The sequence below is a fragment of the Balaenoptera ricei genome, chromosome 3 (genome assembly GCF_028023285.1).
Source record: "Balaenoptera ricei isolate mBalRic1 chromosome 3, mBalRic1.hap2, whole genome shotgun sequence".
In the NCBI taxonomy this organism is placed as follows: domain Eukaryota; kingdom Metazoa; phylum Chordata; class Mammalia; order Artiodactyla; family Balaenopteridae; genus Balaenoptera; species Balaenoptera ricei.
In genome coordinates this window covers 106,343,997-106,363,886 of record NC_082641.1, presented here as the reverse complement: position 1 = coordinate 106,363,886, position 19,890 = coordinate 106,343,997, and the positions used below count along the sequence as shown (strand labels likewise).

Genomic DNA, 19,890 nt, shown 5'->3' with positions numbered 1-19,890 from the left:
GCTTTCATCCTTTCACCACTGTGTATGATATTACATATGGACTTGTCATATATAGCCTTTATGTTGAGGTGTGTTCCTTCTATACTGAATTTTCCAGAGTTTTTTTTTTTAATCATGAACAGTTGTTGGATTTTGTCAGTTTTTTTAGATCATGTGCTTTTTTTCCCCTTCCATTCGATTAATGTAATATAGCATATTGACGTATTTTTGTGTATGCTAAACCATCCTTGCATCCCAGGGATAAATCCCAATGGATCATGGCGAACGATCCTTTTAACGTGCTGCTAAATTCAGTTTGCTCATATTTAAGTAAGCAATTTTCAGCTATATTCATCGGGGATGTTGGCCTGTACATTTCCAGTAGCATCCCTGTCTGGCTTTAGTATCAGTGTAATGCTGGTCTCACAATATGAGTTTGGTAGTGTTCGTTCTAAGATTTTTTGGAAGAGTTGTTAGAATTGGCATTGAGTCTTCTTTAAATGTTAGGTAACATTCACCAGTATAGCTGCTGATGTATAGCTATTCCTGCTGTTGTATTCTTTTTGGGGTTTTTTTTTTGGTTACCATTTGCTTGAAATATCTTTTTCCATCTCTTCCCTCACAGTCTCTGTGTGTCTTTAAAGCAAATATAAATCTCTTATTGGCAGCATATCATTTTACCTAGTTTTTTATCCATTCAGCTGTTTAATGTCTTTTGATTGGAGAATTTAATCCATGTACATTTAAAGTCATTATCGATTGGAAAGGACTTACTATTGCCATTTCTTTAATTTTTTATTGCTGTTGTGTAGACTCGTTGTTCCTGGTTTCTTATTCTGTTGACTGTTTTTTTCTGATGTCTTTTGGTATCCGTATGCTTGACCTCTTTATCATGTTCCTTTGTGTAGTTACTATAGGTTTCTCCCTTTTGGTTACAATGAGTCTTACATAAAATATCTTAAAATTATAACAGCTTATTTTAAACTGGTAACAACTTAACTTTAATAGCATTCCTAAACTTTACACTTCCTCCTCCCCTCCACACTTTAGGTTATTGATGTTACAGTTTATATATTTTTAATTTTCTGTTAATAATAACAAATTATTGTAGTAATTGTTATTTGAGTTATGATTATTGAGTTATGGTTATTTTCACTATTTTAACTTTTAAACTAGAGTTTAAGTGCATTAAGCACTTCCTTTTCATTGTTACAGAATCTAACTTTGACTATATACTTACCATTTCAGTTAGTTTTACACTACCTTCTTATTTTTTTATGATGTTAATTGGCTGCCTTTTACTTCTGTTCAGGGAACTCCCTTTAGCATTTCTTGTAAGCAGGTCTCGTGGTGACAAACTCCCTCCACTTATGTTTGTTTGGGAAAGTCTTTATCTTCTTCATTTCTGAAGGACAGTTTTATCAGGTGTAGGATTCTAGGTTGATCAGGTTTTTGATTTCAGTATTTTGAAGATACCATCCCATTCTCTCTAGGCCTGAAATTTTTCTGTTGAGAAATCTGCCTGTTACCTTATGGGGATTCCCTTGTATGTAACTTCTCTCTTTCTCTTGCCATTCTCAAAATTTTCTTTAACTTCTGCCAATTTAATGATAATGTGTTGTAGCGTAGCCTACAGGCTCAACCTCTTTGGGGTCCTTTGTGACTCACAGATCTAGATGTCCATTTCTCTCCCCAGGTGTGGGAAGTTTTTGACCATTACTGCTTTAAATATAATTCCTGTCCCTTTCTCTTTTCCTTCTGAAATTGCCATCATGCAGATATTGTTTCTTTTGATGGCGTCCCATAATTCCTGAAGGTTTTTTTCATTCCTCCCTCCCTCCCGACTCAGTAATTTCAATGTCTTCTAGATCACTGATTATTCTGCATAGTCAAGTCTGCTTATGAACCTCTCAATTTAATTGTTCAGTTCAGTTATTGTATTTTCCTGCTCTAAGATTTCTGGATTTTTTTTTTTTTAATTTATGTTTGGCTGCCTTGGGTCTTCGTTGCTGCACACGGGCTTTCTTTAGTTGCATTGAGTGGGGGCTACTCTTTGTTGTGGTGCATGGGCTTCTCATTGCGGTGGCTTCTCTTGTTGTGGAGCACGGCCTCTAGGTGCACAGGCTTCAGTAATTGTGGCTTGCAGGCTCTAGAGCGCAGGCTCAGTAGTTGTGGCGTGTGGGCTTAGCTGCTCCGCGGCATGTGGGATCTTCCCAGACCAGGGCTCAAACCCATGTCCCCTGCAATGGCAGGCAGATTCTTAACCACTGCGCCACCAGGGAAGCCCTGGATTGTTTTTAATGGTTTACATGTCTTTGTTGAACTTCTCATTTGTTCATGCATTGTTTTCCTAACTTGGTTTAGCTGTGTGTTTTTGTAGTTCACTGAACTTCTTTGAGGGTTAATTTGAATTATTTGTCTGATTGTTCCTAGATCTTCATTTCTTTAGGGTTAACTTTTGGATCTGTATTAGTTTCCTTTGGTGGTGTCATGTTTACCTCCTTTTATGTGATCCTTGATTCCTTACATTGGAATCTGTGCATTTGAGTAAGTGATCCTCTCTTCCAGACTTTACAGGTTCCCGTTGTCAGAGAAAAGTTAATCACCACTCAGTTCAGTCTGGGCTGCTGGACATGTCTGCTGGTGATATTCTTGGGCAGGTGGTGCTTGCTATCTGGGTATATATTTGGGTGTGGCCACTGCCAAGCTCTGAGGTTCGGGGGGCGGGTGCCACTGGCTGAACAGTTGGATAAAACTGCTGGCTTGATTCTCTGCTCAAGTGAGGCTAGAGGATGGGCTCTGCAGTTACCTGGGCTCTCTGGTCAGGCTTACTAGGCAGTCAGGATTGGGTACTATATACGCAGCAAAGGTGGAGCTATGAATTAGCTTCCCTGCTTTGGCAGGATGGCAGGACTGATCCGAGGGCCTGCACAGCTTGTTTTCTGGAGACCCGAATCAGGTGACTATGTACTGAATTCCCTGGTCAGGTGGGGCCAATGGTTTTATTCTGCAGATGGGAAAAACCATGGGATGTGCTCTCTGTGTCAAGCTCCACGGCAAGCATGGCTGTTGGATGGGCTCTACAGCTTCCGTGTGCTCTAGTTAGGTTCCCTTTGGGTAGGCTGAAGGCTGGATTCAGGAATTGGTGGGGCTGCAAATGTTCCCCTGTTGGGGCACAGTGGGAGACCCAACCGCAAGGCCAGTAAGGCTCTTTGTGGTCTTGACTCAAGTCATCCTGGGCCCCAAGTTCTCTGGCTGAACAGGGCCACTGGATTGCTCTACAGACTATCAACTCTGCCTACTGATCCTCTACGTGTGTGGCTGGGCTGTGCAGCTTCCAGGCATTTATGCCAGCCTTTCTGGTTAGGCAGGGCCAAGAGCTACACCCAACCTGCCAGCTGGCCTGTGGCTAAGCCCCCCTGCCTGGATTGGGGCAGAACAGGTTCCACAACTATTGAGGCTCTTCATTTGAGGGTCTGAATCAGACAGACATGTACCTGCCAAGTTCCTGGTCAGATTGCTCCACTGACTTGGTTCTGCAGATAAGCAAAGCTGCTCTTGGCACTTGGGCACTGCAGGTATGAACTCAGTCTCTCAAGATCTGAATGCTGATGATTGCAAGCCTCTCCCCCTTCTCCATCACAGTCAGATTCCCAGTGGTCAAGCCCTGAGGATTCTCCTGCACCCTCCACTGGAGACCAGAATAGCAGCTCCCACAATGCTGGGTGACACCCGGCCTCTTTTTTTCCACGATAGGCTCACAGCAAGGTGCTGCTCCAGCCTGGGGGAGGGGCAGTGCAGTCAGTGTGTATCCACTCCTCTTAACCACCTAACGTGGTCTGTCTTGGTCTCTGTGGCACTGGGAGATGCTTAAGCCTCATCCCCATGGCCTGGGATTCCCTCAGTGGTGGCTTGTCCATGAATAGTTGTTAGCTGGCCTTCTTGTGTGAGGGAGCAAAGTCAGGAACAACCTATGTTGCCATCTTGGTGACAGCACTCTCTCTAAAATACCTTAGTATATGCAGAATGAGTCAGGATTTGTATTACAGCAGTGGTTTTCAAAGTGTGGTCCCTGAAGCAGCCATAGGTATTATTATAATATTTAAAAATGTATGTGGTCAGTACCTTGCTTGAAGACTAGCTTAACAATAATGACATCTCTGGCTTTTATCCTAAAAATGATACTAGAAGGTAAACCTAGTTTATGGCTTCTCAATTTGGGGAGTTAGAATAATCAGTTATCACAAATATATTTTCATACCAGCAGCAAAGCCAAAGTAGCCCTCTCAAACTAAAATGAAAAATAAGGCATAAAATAGTTTTCCTTAAACATAATATTGTAAAATTAAAAGTATACTAGGGCAAAGTCCTCATGCCACTATTTGAATTCAGTTAAATTCAAAAAATAATTATAAGTGATTTACCCATAACTTCCTGAAGCAAATATTCAGGACGTTTTGGAAGAGAATGGTTTACCAAGTTACACATTCCATTTGACTTCTGTCTCTGTAACTTGTTTGCCAGGATGATCCTGGATAAGCAGCTTAATCTGATTTGGTTATGTCATCTATAAAAATAAATGCCTACTCCATTGCCTAACTAACAATAGGTACTTATCACATAAATGTTAGCTTCTCTTTCCTTTCTTACTGCTTTAAATCCTTAAAATGAGTTCACTTTATGGATAGTTCCAAAGATTTCCTTCATCCTTAAATTTCTTAATTTCCTTGATAATGACCTTTGCCAATTTTGTTTCTGTTGCCATTTTTTTCCCTCTTCCAGTTACTTCTGAAACAAAGTATAAATTTAACAGGGCTTTTCCTGGGCCCTAAATGGCGTTTTTTTTGTCTATTGAAAACAATACTTTGTCTTTTGGCAAATAAATCCCCAGATCAATATCCTACTGTCTTTTGGCATGTATCCCTTCCCCCACCAAAACAAAAGAAAAATCCCTTGTCCGGGGATCATAGGCTCAGAATAGCAAAGAGTAATGAGTAAATTTTTTTTTTTTTTTTTACAAGAAGATACTCCTGCAGGTCAAGGGTAAATTAAACTCGGCACTAGAGAGGTTTCCTTATGAACACAGGCCTTAACTTCCTGCCTATTACTACCAATGTATCCTCTCCCCCAAACATTCTGTGTTCTCTTAACCTTGAAGTTAAACTCAGGTACACAGTCGACCCTTGAACAACATGGGTTTGCACTGTGCAGGTCCACTTATACACAGATTTTTTTTCAATAAATAAGCAGAACAGTATTACATAATCAGTGGTTGGTTGATCTCTGATGTGGAATTATGGATATGGAGGGCTAACTGTAAAGTTGTACGTGGACTTGAGACTGTACAGAGGGTCAGCTCCCCTAAACCCTCATTGTTCAAGGGTCAACTGTATTTGAATGTCACAGGTTCCACTTGAAAGATGGTGTTTTAAGCTGCTATTACATAATTCTTGGCAGCCAGTAGTCAGTTGAGACAAAAAGGAATATGGGTCCTTCTAATATAATATAAATATGATTAGCATTAAAAAAAAAATCACTTGGGATATAAGTCGAGGTATTTTTTATTTATGACATATTTACATACGTACAAAATTGGCTTTATCCAATATATCATCCTGCATAGTATCTTAAAAAACAATACCATATTCTGGGAGTAAAAATCCAAGTTTCTTAATTTATGTATAACCTAACATCTTTTAGAACACAGAATATTACCAATTTGGCTTCACAGAGCACAAATTCCTGTTTAGAATTTTTTCTAGCCAAGGAACAAAGTAAATTCAACAACATCTTAAACTAATTTAGCTGACCCTGAGTATATTACTAATTTGCATAATTTTGAATTAATGTATATAATACACTTTCATCTGTTATCTACTTATATTTGCTATCATACTACCATTTTGTCTATATCCATTCATCTCAATTTTCTACCTCATTAATCCTTGAGAGAAAGAACAAAGAATGGGGAAGTAATAATAAGAGACTCAGAGGAGAAAACTAAAGGTATTGGCTCAAACTTTTCCACCCAGAAGTCTGGGGCCCAGCTCTAAGTCCAGGGTTACCTGATAAACTTAATAACAAGATGATATTGATCTGAATAATCTGAGTACCTTCTGTCAATTGAGGCTGATGTAAAATTACTCTTCCTGCATTTCTTCCTGTTCTCTTTCACAGCACTTAATTAAAAAAAGTATACAAACTTATCAAATTCAGTAAGTAGTTCTGGGAGCACTTCAAAAGAAAAAAAATAACACAAACATGACCAAAATAGTAGTGGCAAAGTACTGTGTTAAAGATAGGTTGTCCCAAGATGCTCGAGGGTAAAAAAAAGCAAAGTCCCCAGCTCAACTCTCCCTAAAAAATGCTAGTCAAGAATTATAAGGAAACAAGCAAGAAAAGAACAGGGCAGCTGGATGATTGGTGAAGGGAGCCGTGGCCTTAGGTTGATGACCAGCATATCTCATGCCAAAATACCAACAGTAAAAGACCTCCTGGCTCACGCTGCCCTGGTGTGTGAGAGGTAATGAGTTACTTTTCTTGCTTCTTGTACAAGAGGGAAATCCAAGAATGAAAAAGTAAACAAGAGGCTGGGAAAGTTGACTGTGGAGTCAGTCATGTACTGATGCCTTTCAAAGATAACTCTGGGCCAAAAAAGGAATAAGGGGCCAGAACGAGATCATGTATTTATCTTTTCCATCTGCCCTTCCCTAGTCCTCACCCACTCACAAGAGCAGAGGGTGCAAATTACCAGGTGCAGGAAAATCATCTGTACCCAAACGACAGAATAACTCTGCCATTGCTGTTTGGGGATTCGAAGAAAATTGTCCTCTAATGGGATGTCAATGTTAATGATTCTATGAAAACCACCCTCAAAAACATCAACTAAGATATTTGAGACTTGGTAAAATAAAAAGAAAATTTTATCTTTAGGATCTGTAAAATTTCCCTATAATAGGAGGGAAAAAAAGCAGAAATACGAACTACGGACATACGTTCCTTCATTCCTAACAGGGATGTGTCATCAGGCCAATGCCATAATAAAGGGTAGCTTTTTAAAATAAAGGATAAAAACAAATGGTAGAGAAAGGCTTCTCTTATTCATGAAAGACGGAGAAAACATAGACGAAGTGTTCCATAAATACCAATAAAAAGGGAAAATAAGTATTCCTCTGTCCCTATTATGCTATAGCAACCGGCTACATCTCTCTTCTTTCTCTCATTACTTTTAATGACACAGAAGTCTGAATTGCACTGAATGACAACTATACAGTGCATAGAAATTAACACATAACACAGATGGAAAATTAGTACTTAATCTTCTCATCCTCAGGTAAAAAAAAAATAGCAGAAATCAAACAAGTACTTGAAATGATATTAATACAAAGCAAACATTACATGTAATGATAGCACAGGATAACAGCTTCAATACCTTAAAAGATTTTATAAGATTGTGCTGATTCTTTTACATCTAAAGAATTATATAGAAGAGTAAATAAAAATTAAATTACGTTTATATAAGAAACTATCTTCAAAAAGTTATTTGAACTTTCATACATAGAGTTCAAAAGTATATGACGAACTATTTATTTTTGATTTGTATAAATCCAAAAATGGTAAAATATATTATCTGGGGGAAAAAGAAGCTTTCATTAAATACAAACATAATGGACTAAATAAACCAGATTCACTATAAAATAGTTTCTTGGAAAACTTCCATAAAAAGTAAAGGCAGAATGGCACAAAGTTAGAAAAGCAGTGTTTAAGGCAAACTAAATAAGTAACCTTAAAGTAAGTCATATGATCCCATAAACAACAAAGTAATTTCCTCTCAAAAATTTCTCTATTAAAGTTGGAGTAATGAATTAAAGCAGAAATAATGGCTGTTGTCAGAGTTTACTTGGAAGCACTGAATACCATTATGCAAAAAACCCAAATGCTTCTAATTTAAATATGCTTGACTCATTTGCCACTTAGTTGTCATAGAGCAATGAAAAAATAAAATGCATTATCCCAGTGTTCATCGTACAGTATGAATGTGAAATGTTGAAACAAAAAAAAAATTTTTTTTCAGGCTAAAAGTGTATAACATGATAACCAAAAAGAAAATGATCGATTCTGTTATTCTGGCCTATGTTAAAAATATGCATAGACAAGTGCACCATCTCCCTACAAGTAGGTGTCTTAGAGTCTCTTGTTGAGCACATGGCTTAGCATCAGACCTGCGATCACATGGACACACGAAAAGCTTCCAAGACGGACAGGGAAGAGGTTAATCGTGAATTAAAAGAAACAATGCTTTTAAACAGTGTTCGGTAAACATGTTCTTTAGTCAACTATTTCTTAAAAAACAAAATAATCAAGTACATATCATTAAGTTAAATATCTTAGCACATGAATTTGCACCTTAAAAATTTGGTGTATCAAACTGTCCTATAAAAATATTTATATATTTTTTGAGAACTATGGTACGTGCAATTATATAATCAGAAAAAGGATCTGTTTCTTTTCATCTACTGGAATGACACCATGCCTTTCTAAGAAAGAAAAACTGCAGCCTACAGGAAAATGATCAAAACAGCTGGACTGACTGAAGTTGTCCAGTTTAGGAAGGGACTGGCTCTTCTCCACCAGCAGCTCAAAGTTAGCAAGTGTCAGTATCCCAGGCCAGTCTTCTCACATGGTCCTGGGGGACAGGCGCTGTTTATACATGCCTGCTACCGCTTTGGCTGCACTGTAGATCATCTGCCGACGAGACATGCCAGTGAAAGTCACATGCCAATCAGTCCGGCTGACATTGAGTAAGTTCTTCTCCAGGACTTCTCCCACTGTCACCAAAAGGCCCGACCACCTCAGACTGTAGTCCTGGGGAGTCAGACTTTGAGCCTAAGGAAAAAAGAAATTGATATTTTAATACATTAAAAAACATCACTGGAAGTAGTTATATCATAAGTGACATTTCAAAGTCTCTCAGGTTACTTTTCATAGAGATTATGACAGACCCTGAGAAACACAGCTACGCTGCCAAATGTATGAAGTTACAAGGCTACAAAAAAAAAATCAAAACAATATTGCACACATGGACTTGATTTACAATGTCCACACTAAGCTCATTTTGTTGTTTAAATACAATCTAAGTCTTAAAGCTAATGACTCTATCTAACGGAGCTCAGTGTCAGAGGGCCTAAGCGTCAGTTCTATATTCAGTGTCACTTTAGGTTAATAATAAAATTAGTGCTAAAATATAAATGTTACTTTTATCTTTTTACAGTAATAAAATTCCTACCAGAAAGAGAGATAATACTGCATATTAAGGCTTCAACCCTATCAGAAAAGAATTGTTAAATTAATTTGCAGAAGAGTATTCCTGGAAACTTCATTTATGTGTGAATAAGTCAGTACCAATATATATCAAATAACATCCAGTCCAGGAGAGAGCATCCACCACTGTTATATCACTTGTACTTGACCCAGCCTATATCTGCTCCATGGAAATCATTTATTCACCTACACAGGAATGAAAAAACAAACTCATTGCCTGATATCCAAGAATGATAGAGTTTTCTGGCTTTAGGGTGGTAAGTATAGTCCAGAGGAGTATATCCATATGTAGAAAGGACCCATGCAGTGATTCCCAAAGGTGCTATATACTGCAGTCACCTGAGATGCATTTTTTTTTTTTTTAACAAAACCAGTTTTCATGCTCCACCTAAGACCAATGAATTGGAAACTCACAGATGGTTCCAAGAGAAAGAGCACAATACTTATAAAACAGTTTCTGAAAAAATAAAAATAAAATTAAAAAAATAAAAAAATAAAACAGTTTCTGAGAAAATTTGCTGTGGATAGCCCAGCAGCTGGGGAGCCTGCTGTCTTCCCTTCCACAGGGTACATGCACTGTCAGTATTCTACTATGTTTCAAAGAGAGACAGTAGGTGAACCACTATGGTCCTCAGAACTGTGTTTCTCAAATGCGATGTGCACATGAAGCATCTGGGCAGCTTCTAAAGTTGCAGATCCTAATTCCATAGCCTTAGGTTAGGGCCCAAGAGTCTACTTTTTTTTTTTTTTTTAAGACTAAATGGGCAATGCACAAATCCTTTTTTTCCAGTTTTGAGATAAAATTGACATATATCACTATTTAAGTTTAAGATGTACACCACAATGGTTTCACTTACATTTATTGTGAAATGATTACCATGATAATCTCCCCATATTTAGATACAATAAAAAGAAGCAAAAAAAGAAAAAAACCTTTTTTCTTTATGACAAGACCTCTTAGGATCTACTCTCTTAACTTTCATATGTATCATACAATAGTGTTAACTACAGTCACCATCCTATACATTATATCCTCAGTACTTATTTCTCCCGTAACTGGAAGTTTGTACCTTATGACCACCTTTCTCCTACCACCCTTCCTCAAGTGTGCATTTTTAGCAAGTTCCCAGGTGATGATTATGATGCTAGGCCTAGGATCATACTTTTAAGGATCAAAATACTTGACATTAACAGCAAACATGCAGAAACTGGGTTTTTAATTGGGGGAGGAGGGATCATTTATATTTGTTTAACCAGCATAAACTGTATAAAAATTTTTCCTGATTTTCACTAATATATTGATACATGCTGATTATAATCCCCTTAAGGGCTGATTTCTAGTCTCTTAAATTCTCTTAAAAAATTTCAACTACAAGGGAACACGGAATTGAACATCTTGCAGTGGATAAAACAAGAAACAGCGCAGAACTGAAGAGCAAGGATAAGAGGAAGGAATCGCAATACCTATACTTTTGTATCTCAACTTTGTACCTTGTGAAAGAAATGAAATGACAGCAGAAATGGCAAAACAAAAAGCAAACGACACTCTTTGAATACCACTGTTCACAGTTAACCACATTAAGAGCTTGTGTGTACTTTTCCAGGTCTTTTTTTCCTATTCATTTATATACATTTTAAAGTATATATGGGTATATGTGTGTGTATATATATGGATACTACATGCAGTTTATTTTCACTTAGCAATGTCATAGACAAATTTGAATATTAGTATATACAGTTTTGTTTTATTAGTATATATACTTTTGATGCTTTGTTCCTTGAGCATAATGTCTGTTTCTTTCCAATATATATTTTTAAAAACAGAATAAAAATTGTCCTTGCTAGACATCTAGCAAAAGAGTCACCAACATTTTCTGAAAAGGGCCACATAGTAAATATCTTAGGCTTTGTGGGCCAGTCGCTATAGCAACTACTCAATTCTCCTGCTGTAGCAAAAAAGCAGCCATAAACAGTATGTAAACAAACGGGCCCAGGTATGTTCTTTACAAAAAAACACTTCTTTACAAAAACAGGGGTCAGGCCAGATTTGGCTGTAAGACTTTTTTCTTTTTTTTTTTTTTTTTGTGCTAGTCCCTGATTTCAAGCAATGTAAGAATGACAGTGATAGAAGCAGCCTTCCAATTACAGGGTTCCTAATGTTTTACCATTAGATCTGATTTTTGCTTTGACTTTCCAGTATACACATACCCTTCTAATCCTAATTAGCTAAGAGTTATTAGCATGGTTGTAATTTCTTTTTTTTTCTTTTTAATTTTTATTGGAGTGTAATTGATTTACAATGTTGTGTTAAGTTTCAGGTGTACAGCGAAGTGAATCAGTTATACATATATCCACTCTTTTTTAGATTCCTTTCCATTATAGGCCATTAGAGAGTACTGAACAGAGTTCCTTGTGGTATACAGTAGGTTCTTATTAGTTATCTATTTCAATATATAGTAGTGTTTATATGTCAATCTCAATCTCCCAATTTATCCCTTCCCCCCTACCCCCTTGGTAACCATAAGTTTGTTTTCTACATCTGTGACTCTGTTTCTGTTGTAAATAAGTTCATTTGTACCCTTTTTGTATATTCCACATATAAGCTATATCATATGATATTTTTCTTTCTCTGTCTTACTTCACTTAGTATGACAATCTCTAGGTCCATCCATGTTGCTGCAAATGGCATTATTTTGTTCTTTTTTATGGCTGCATAATATTCTATTGTATACATGTACCACATCTTCTTTATCCATGGACATTTAGGTTGCTTCCATGTCCTGGCTATTGTAAATAGTGCTGCAATGAACATTGAGGTGCATGTATCTTTTCGAATTATGGTTTGCTTCCGGATATATGCTCAAGAGTGGATTGCCGGATCATATAGTAGCTCTATTTTTAGTTTTTTAAGGAACCTCCACACTATTCTCCATGTGGCTGTACCAATTTACATTCCCACCAACAGTGTAGGAGGGTTCCCTTTTCTCCACACCCTCTCCAGCATTTATTATTTGTAGACTTTTTGATGATGGCCATTCTGACCAGGGTGAGGTGGTACCTCACTGTAGTTTTGATTTGCATTTCTCTAATAATTAATGATGTTGAGCATCTTTTCATGTGCTTTTTAGCCATCTGTATGTCTTCTTTGTAGAAATGTCTATTTGGGTCTTCTGCCCATTTTTTTGATTGGGTTATGTGTTTTTTTTATATTGAGCTGCGTGAGCTGTCTGTATATTTTGGAGATTAATCCCTTGTCAGTTACTTCATTTGCAAATACCTTCTCCCATTTTGAGGGCTGTCTTTTCATTTTGTTTATGGCTTCCTTTGCTGTGCAAAAGCTTTTAAGTTTAATTAGGTCCCATTTGTTTATTTTTGGTTTTATTTCCATTACTCTAGGAGGTGGATTGAAAAAGATCTTGCTGTGATTTATGTCAAAGAGTGTTCTGCCTGTTTTCCTCTAAGAGTTTTATAGTGTCCAGTCTTATATTTAGGTCTCTAATCCATTTTGAGTTTCTTTTTGTGTATGGTGTTAGGGAGTATTCTAATTTCATTCTTGTACATGTAGCTGTCCAGTTTTCCCAGCACCACTTACTGAAGAGACTGTCTTTTCTCCATTGTATATCCTTGCCTCCTTTGCATAGATTAGTTGACCATAGGTGCATGGGTTTATCTCTGGGCTTTCTATCCTGTTCCATTGATCTATATTTCTGTTTTTGTGCCAGTACCATACTGTCTTGATTACTGTAGCTTTGTAGTATAGTCTGAAGTCAGAGAGCCTGATTCCTCCAGCTCCGTTTTTCTTTCTCGAGATTGCTTTGGCTATTTGGGGTCTTTTGTGTTTCCACACAAATTGTAAAATTTTTTCTTCTAATTCTGTGAAAAATGCCATTGGTAATTTGATAGGGATTGCATTAAATCTGTAGATTGTTTTGTATAGTATAGTCATTTTCACAATATTGATTCTTCCAATCCAAGAACATGGTATATCTCCACCTGTTCGTGTAATCTTTGATTTCTTTCATCAGTATCTTATAGTTTTCTGAGTACAGGTCTTTTACCTCATTTAGGTAGGTTTATTCCTAGGTATTTTATTATTTTTGATGTGATGGTAAATGGGGTTGTTTCCTTAATTTCTCTTTCTGACCTTTCATTGTTAGCGTATAGGAATACAAGCGATTTCTGTGTATTAATTTTGTATCCTGCATCTTTACCAAATTCATTGATTAGCTCTAGTAGTTTTCTGGTAGCATCTTTAGGATTTTGTATGTATAGTATCATGTCATCTGCAAACAGTGACAGTTTTACTTCTTTTCCAATTTGGATTCCTTTTATTTCTTTTTCTTCTCTGATTGCCGTGGCTAGGACTTCCAAAACTATGTTGAATAACAGTCATGAGAATGGACATCCTCGTCTTGTTCCTGATCTTAGAGGAAGTGCTTTCAGTTTTTCACTGTTGAGAACGATGTTTGCTGTGGGTTTGTTGTATATGGCCTTTATTATGTTGAGGTAGGTTCCCTCAATGCCCACTTTCTGGAGTTTTTATCATAAGCAGGTGTTGAATTTTGTCAAAAGCTTTTTCTGCATCTATTGAGATGATCATATGGTTTTTATTCTTCAGCTTGTTAATGTGGTGTATCACACTGATTTGTGGAAATTGAAAAAACCTTGCATCCCTGGATAAATCCCACTAGATCATGGTGTATGATCCTTTTAATGTGTTGTTGGATTCTGTTTGCTAGTATTTTGTTTATGATATTTGCATCTATATTCATCACTGATATCGGCCTGTAATTTTCTTTTTTTGGGATAACTTTGTCTGGTTTTGGTAGCAGGGTGATGGTGGCCCTGTAGAATGAGCTTAGGAGTGTTCTTTCCTCTGCAATTTTTTGGAAGAGTTTCAGAAGGGTAGGTGTCAACTCTTCTCTGAATGTTTCATAGAATTCGCCTGTGAAGCCATCCGGTCCTGGCCTTTTGTTTGCTGTTAGATTTTTAGTCACAGTTTCAATTTCAGTACTTGTGAGTCATATTTTCTATTTCTTCATGGTTCAGTCTTGGAAGGTTATACCTTTCTTATCTGTCCATTTTTTCTAGGTTGTCCATTTTATTGGCATATAGTTGCTTGTAGTAGTCTCTTATGATCCTTTATATTTCTGTGGCATCTGTTGCAACTTCTTTTTCATTTCTAATTTTATTGATTTGCACCCTCTCCGTTTTTTCTTGATGAGTCTGGCTAAAGATTTATCAATTTTGTTTATCTTTTCAAAGAACCAGCTTTTAGTTTCGTTGATCTTTTCTATTTTTTTCTTCATCTCTATTTTATTGGGTTGGTCAAAAAGTTTGTTCAGTTTTAAGTAAAAATAAAAGACATATTTTTTCATTTTCACCAAGAATTTTATTGAACAATGTATTTACTAACCGAATGAACTTTTTGGCCAGCCCAATATTTATTTTTGCTCTGATCTTTATGATTTATTTCCTTTTGCTAATTTAGGGTGTTTTTTCTTTTGTTGTTCTTCTTTCTCTAGTTGCCCAACAAGGTGGAAATTTTAAAAAGTTGTGAAGACATAGGTGAATAAAGTAAATTTTGATTGGGATGAAACAGAGGAAACAGAGGAGATTCACAGAACTTATCCCAGCAGGGTGGAAATCTTCAGATGGCCATTAAGAAACAGGATGAATAAAACAGACGTAGGTGGGATTAAAACAGAGGTTTTAACACAGCACTACCAAAGGTTAAGTGGGACTCCCTGCTGGTTCCCCAACATTGAAGGGCCCCAAATAAGTCTGCTCTATTTATCCTAGTTAGGAGAAATTTTAAAAGTCTGAAGGTAAAAATGACAATGAGAAATTTAAGCAGCAGTCAATTGGGGCAGTGACTAGGCAGATTAATCAAGATGAAGACTGACAAATGGGCCAAAACCCCTTGGCTCAATCCCTAGCTGGGGACCCAAAGACTTTTGTACAAGAGTGAGTAAAATGGTTGAGTGGAGAAGAGAAGTTTCCAGGACTAGAAACAGGAGTCCCTTGAGCTGTGTTACCAAAGTCTACTGGTGAAGGCCTGATGTGTGCTACAATTAGACTGAAAGAAAGTAAAAATGTAATGGTTGATAGAATTATGAAAGTTGAATGTTTAAGCAGGTATAACATAAGGAAGTGTGTCTCCTTTACCTGGATGGATATTTGGCTGGGGGACACTTCCCCTACCTAGTATTACAAAACCAAAACCCACTGATGAAGTCTCAATGGGGGCTACAGTGAGGAACATAAGTGATGATGGAATTACAGTATAAGTTTGTAGGAGACTTGGTGTTTTTGAACTGGTTTTATGTGAAGTGACTGTTTTTTTCCACCTGATTATATTTTGGGGATGGATACCGTATCTCACTGGAGAACGTTTCCCTTATCCAGTATTGTAAAACAGAAGGGATGGAAAGCCACCCTTCAAGCATTATTAACTGGACATGCTATATGGAACCAGTAAGACTGTCTGAGCCTGCAGCGTGGAATAGAAGTTGGAGTGCTGGTAGGGACAAAATTCTCTGCGCCACAGCCCTATGTGGAACGTAGACTGAAGCTTATGGCAAAAATCTGTGAGTGCCTCCCAGCAATGACTACTTGAACTTCGAACTAGAGAATTTCCATTTGAGGGGTGTTTACTACCTAGCCACTGGACATTATTAATTGAAGCTACTCATGACTAAAGGACATAAAATGATATTGAAATGTGAAATACCCGAAATGTCTGGGATGATGGAGAAACACCCTAATAGGGATGGCAGTGCCCAGAAGAGTTCCACCATAATGGAAACGGTTTATACAGGATTATGCTGTCTGGGGAATATAGGGAGGAGACTAACAAGCTCGATGTCTCTTTTCCTCTAGGACAGATTTTGGAGTCACCCGAGAAGCTGCCGGAACCGACTCCCATGTAGAGAGTGCCCTATGAACAGCTCTTAATTGAACAACCAAGAGCTGCTTGGTTTATGGGTAGCAGTTCCAAGGTGGATGGATAACATACTATTTGGAAGTCCACTGCTCTGACTGAGGAAGGTAAAAACAAATCAGATGGGCAAGGCTGAACTGCATGCTCTTTTCCCAGCAGTGATGAAAGAACTGAACAGTGATATAATCTCCTATCTTCTGGTTTTTACTGAGTCATGGGCAGTGGTCAATGGCCTGGCCATATGGTCAGGCAGGAGGGCAGTGGAAACCTGGCCTATTAAAACGATGCCCATATGGGACACACAACCCTGTGGAAATCACTGTGGGAATTGGAGGGATGCATTAAAGTAGAACATGTTGATGCCCATCAGAAGAACTCCTTTCCAGGCTTGGAAGGTGAGTGGAATCAACAAGCAGATATCCCCTTGCTCTCTCTCAAGACAGCCACCTGGGTCCATGAAGTGAGTGAATATGGGGTTAGTGCAGCAATGCAGAGATGGGCTGAATCTAGACACATTCTTCTTGTACACTCTGAGGCAGAAAATGCCAATAAAAACTTCTGTCGACCAGCAAAAAAGACAGAGACTGCAGATGGCTATGTGGCAGATTTCCTGTTGGGAAGGCCCTGAACATATAGCTAGCAAGTTAGTTGGTAGCCCTGGGGGACTACAAACGGTTCTTCACAGGTAGAGACAGTGACTCTAGGCAGGGCTTTTCTTACCCAGTGGTAGAGGCAAATGCTCAGTTACAGTTTTTGGTTCAGTACTCTATGTTTTGTTTTGTTTTTTTAACACCTTTACTGTAACTGTTTTTAATCTTTGTTACAATTCCTAAGGGCCTACAGGGCAAGGTGTGCCTTCACTTCATCTGAAAAAATGGGGCTAACAGTGATTGCTGCTATATGGGCTGGTGGTAAAGACAGCCCACCTGTTCTGCACCTATGTAACCTTAACTTATCTGAATAGAAGTGGATGAGGGGGAGGCACCTGCTAGACTAGTATTGCTGTCTGTAATCTAGACCAGCACAGTGGCTGAACCTAATGTCCCTTCCAAAGGTGGAAAAGTTTGGGTATGAATGGAGAAAAGGAAAAAAAAAAAAAAAGGCTCAGAGCAAGAGATGATACCATCTCTTAGCTCTATTACACCACATGCCTGAAAGGGTGAAGCCATATACTGTATCTCTGGCACCACTCCTGCTGTTTTTTTAAATTGAAGTATAGTTGGTTTACAATGTTGGGTTAGTTTCAGGTATACAGCAAAATGATTCATTTATACATATGTATGTACAGATCTATTCTTTTTTGGATTCTTTTTCATTATAGACTACTACAAGATATTGAATACTGTATAGCACAGGAAACTGTAAGTCCTTGTTAGCTACTTTTTATATAGTAGTGTGTATCTGTTAACCCCAAACTCCTGATTTACCTCCTTGCCCCACCCCCCCACTATCCCCTTTGGTAACCAAAAGTTTGTTTTCTATGTCTCTATTTCTGTTTTCTAAATAAGTTCATTTGTACCATATTTTTTACATATAAGTGATATGTATTTGTCTTTCTCTGTCTGACTTACTTCACTTAGTATGATAATCTCTAGGTCCATCCATGTTGCTGCAAAATGACATTATTTCATTCTTCTTAATGGCTGAGTAATATTCCATTGTATATATGTACACCACATCTTCTTTATCCAGTCATCTGTTGATGAACATTTAGGTTGATTCCATGTCCTGGCAATTGTAAATAGTGCTGCTGTGAACACAGGGGTGCATGTATCTTTTCAAATTAGAGTTTTTGTCTTTTCCAGGTATATGCCCAGGAGTTGGATTGCAGGATCATATGGTAGCTCTATTTTTAGTTTTTTTATGGACCCTCCATACTGTTCTCCATAATGGCTGTACCAATTTACATTCCCACCAACAATGCAGGAGAGTTCCCTTTTCTCCACACCCTCTCCAGCATTTATTATTTGTAGGCTTCTTGATGATAGCCATTCTGACTGGTGGGAGGTGATAACCTCATTGTGGTTTTGATCTGCATTTCTCTAATAATTATTGATGTTGAGCATCTTTTCATGTGCCTGTTGGTCATCTGTATGTCTTCTTTGAAGAAATGTCTCTTTGGGTCTTCTGCCCATTTTTTGATTGGGTTTTTTTTTGTGGTAGAGTTTTATGAGCTGTTTGTATATTTTGGAGAGTAATCCCTGTTGGTTGCTTCCTTTGCAAATATTTTCTCCCATTCTGCAGGTTGTCTTTTCGTTTTGTTCATGGTTTCCTTTGCTGTGCAAAAGCTTTTAAGTTTAATTAGGTCCCATTTGTTTATTTTTGGTTTTATTTCCATTACTCTGGGAGATGGATCCAAAAAAATATTGCTGTGATTTATGTCAAAGAGTCTTCTGCCTATGTGTTCCTCTAAGAGTTTTATAGTATCCAGTGTTACACTTAGGTCTTTAATCCACTTTTGAGTTTATTTTTGTACATGGTGTTAGAGAATGTTCTAATTTCATTCTTTTACATGTAGCTGTCTACTTTTTCCAGCACCACTTATTGAAGAGACTTTCTCCATTGTATATTCTTACCTCCTTTGATGTAGATAAACCGAGACACCTGTGGTCAATTAATTTCCAGACTTTCTATCCTGTTACATTAAATCTGTGTGTGTATTTTGTGCCAGTACCATACTGTTTTGATGACTGTAGCTTTGTGGCATAGTCTGAAGTCAGGGAGTGTGATTCCTCCAGCTTCATTCTTCTTAAGATTGTTTTGGCTATTAGGGGTCTTTTGTGTTTCCATCCAAATTTTAAAATTATTTGTTCTAGTTCTGTGAAAAACGTCACTGGTAATTTGATAGGGATTGCACTGAATCTGTAGATTGCCTTAGGTAGTATGGTCATTTTAACAATATTGATTCTTCTATCCAAAACCATGGTATCTTTCCATTTGTTTGTGTCATCTTCAATTTCTTTCATCAGAGTCTTATTTGGAGTACAGGTCTTTTGCCTCCTTACATAGGTTGATCCCTACGTATCTTATGCATTTTGATGTGAATGGTAAATGGGATTGTTTCATTAATTTCTTCCTTAATTTCTCTTTCTGAGAACTTAAGAAAACAATTTCCACTCCTGCTTCTGAAACCTGCAAACCTGTGTGCCCTCATGCTGGGAGACATTCTCATGATATGACAATGTACTAAATAGTTATTAATGACAAACTGGGATGCCAGTAATGTGCCAGTATCATTTAACATTTATGACTGTTTTACTATAAGGGATCCATGTTCGAAGACCAGGGAGTGAATTGTGATATTTTGATTTATAAAATATTTATCTGGTCTTCAACATCAGTTTCTGGCACAGAGCTCCTAGGAACTTGGCTGGTTGCCAAGGGAATCAACTATGTGATCAGAGGGTTGGAACTTTCAGTCCCATTTATTCCTCCCCACCAGGCCCCCTGCACCTCTGAAGAGGGGACCGGAGGTTTGAATCAATCACCAATAGCCAATGATTTAACCAATCATGCCCATCTAATGAGGCCTCCATAAAAACCTAAAAAGGATAGGGTTTAGACAGTTTCTTGGTTGGTGAAGGTGTGGAGATTTGGAGAGAGTGGAGCACTAGGAGAGGGTATGGAAGCTCCACCTCCTTTCTCCA

The 19,890-nt window shown here is 37.8% G+C and overlaps 1 protein-coding gene across 2 annotated transcripts in view; it reads right to left on the bottom strand.

The window, feature by feature from the left end:
• Positions 1-5,524: 5,524 nt before the first annotated feature.
• Positions 5,525-19,890, bottom strand: part of PRRC1 (proline rich coiled-coil 1) — a 44,138-nt gene continuing 29,772 nt past the window's right edge. Inside the window, exons 9-10 of one of the 2 annotated variants that reach the window (XM_059919444.1) lie at positions 8,694-8,865; positions 5,525-6,810 (exon numbers count right to left, since the gene is read on the bottom strand). In XM_059919444.1, the coding sequence (XP_059775427.1) occupies positions 6,659-6,810; positions 8,694-8,865 (324 nt within the window). In that variant the 3' untranslated portion in view covers positions 5,525-6,658. Of the gene's footprint in view, positions 6,811-7,697; positions 8,866-19,890 lie in introns of those variants that run through there. The other variant, XM_059919443.1, reaches the window with a different exon arrangement.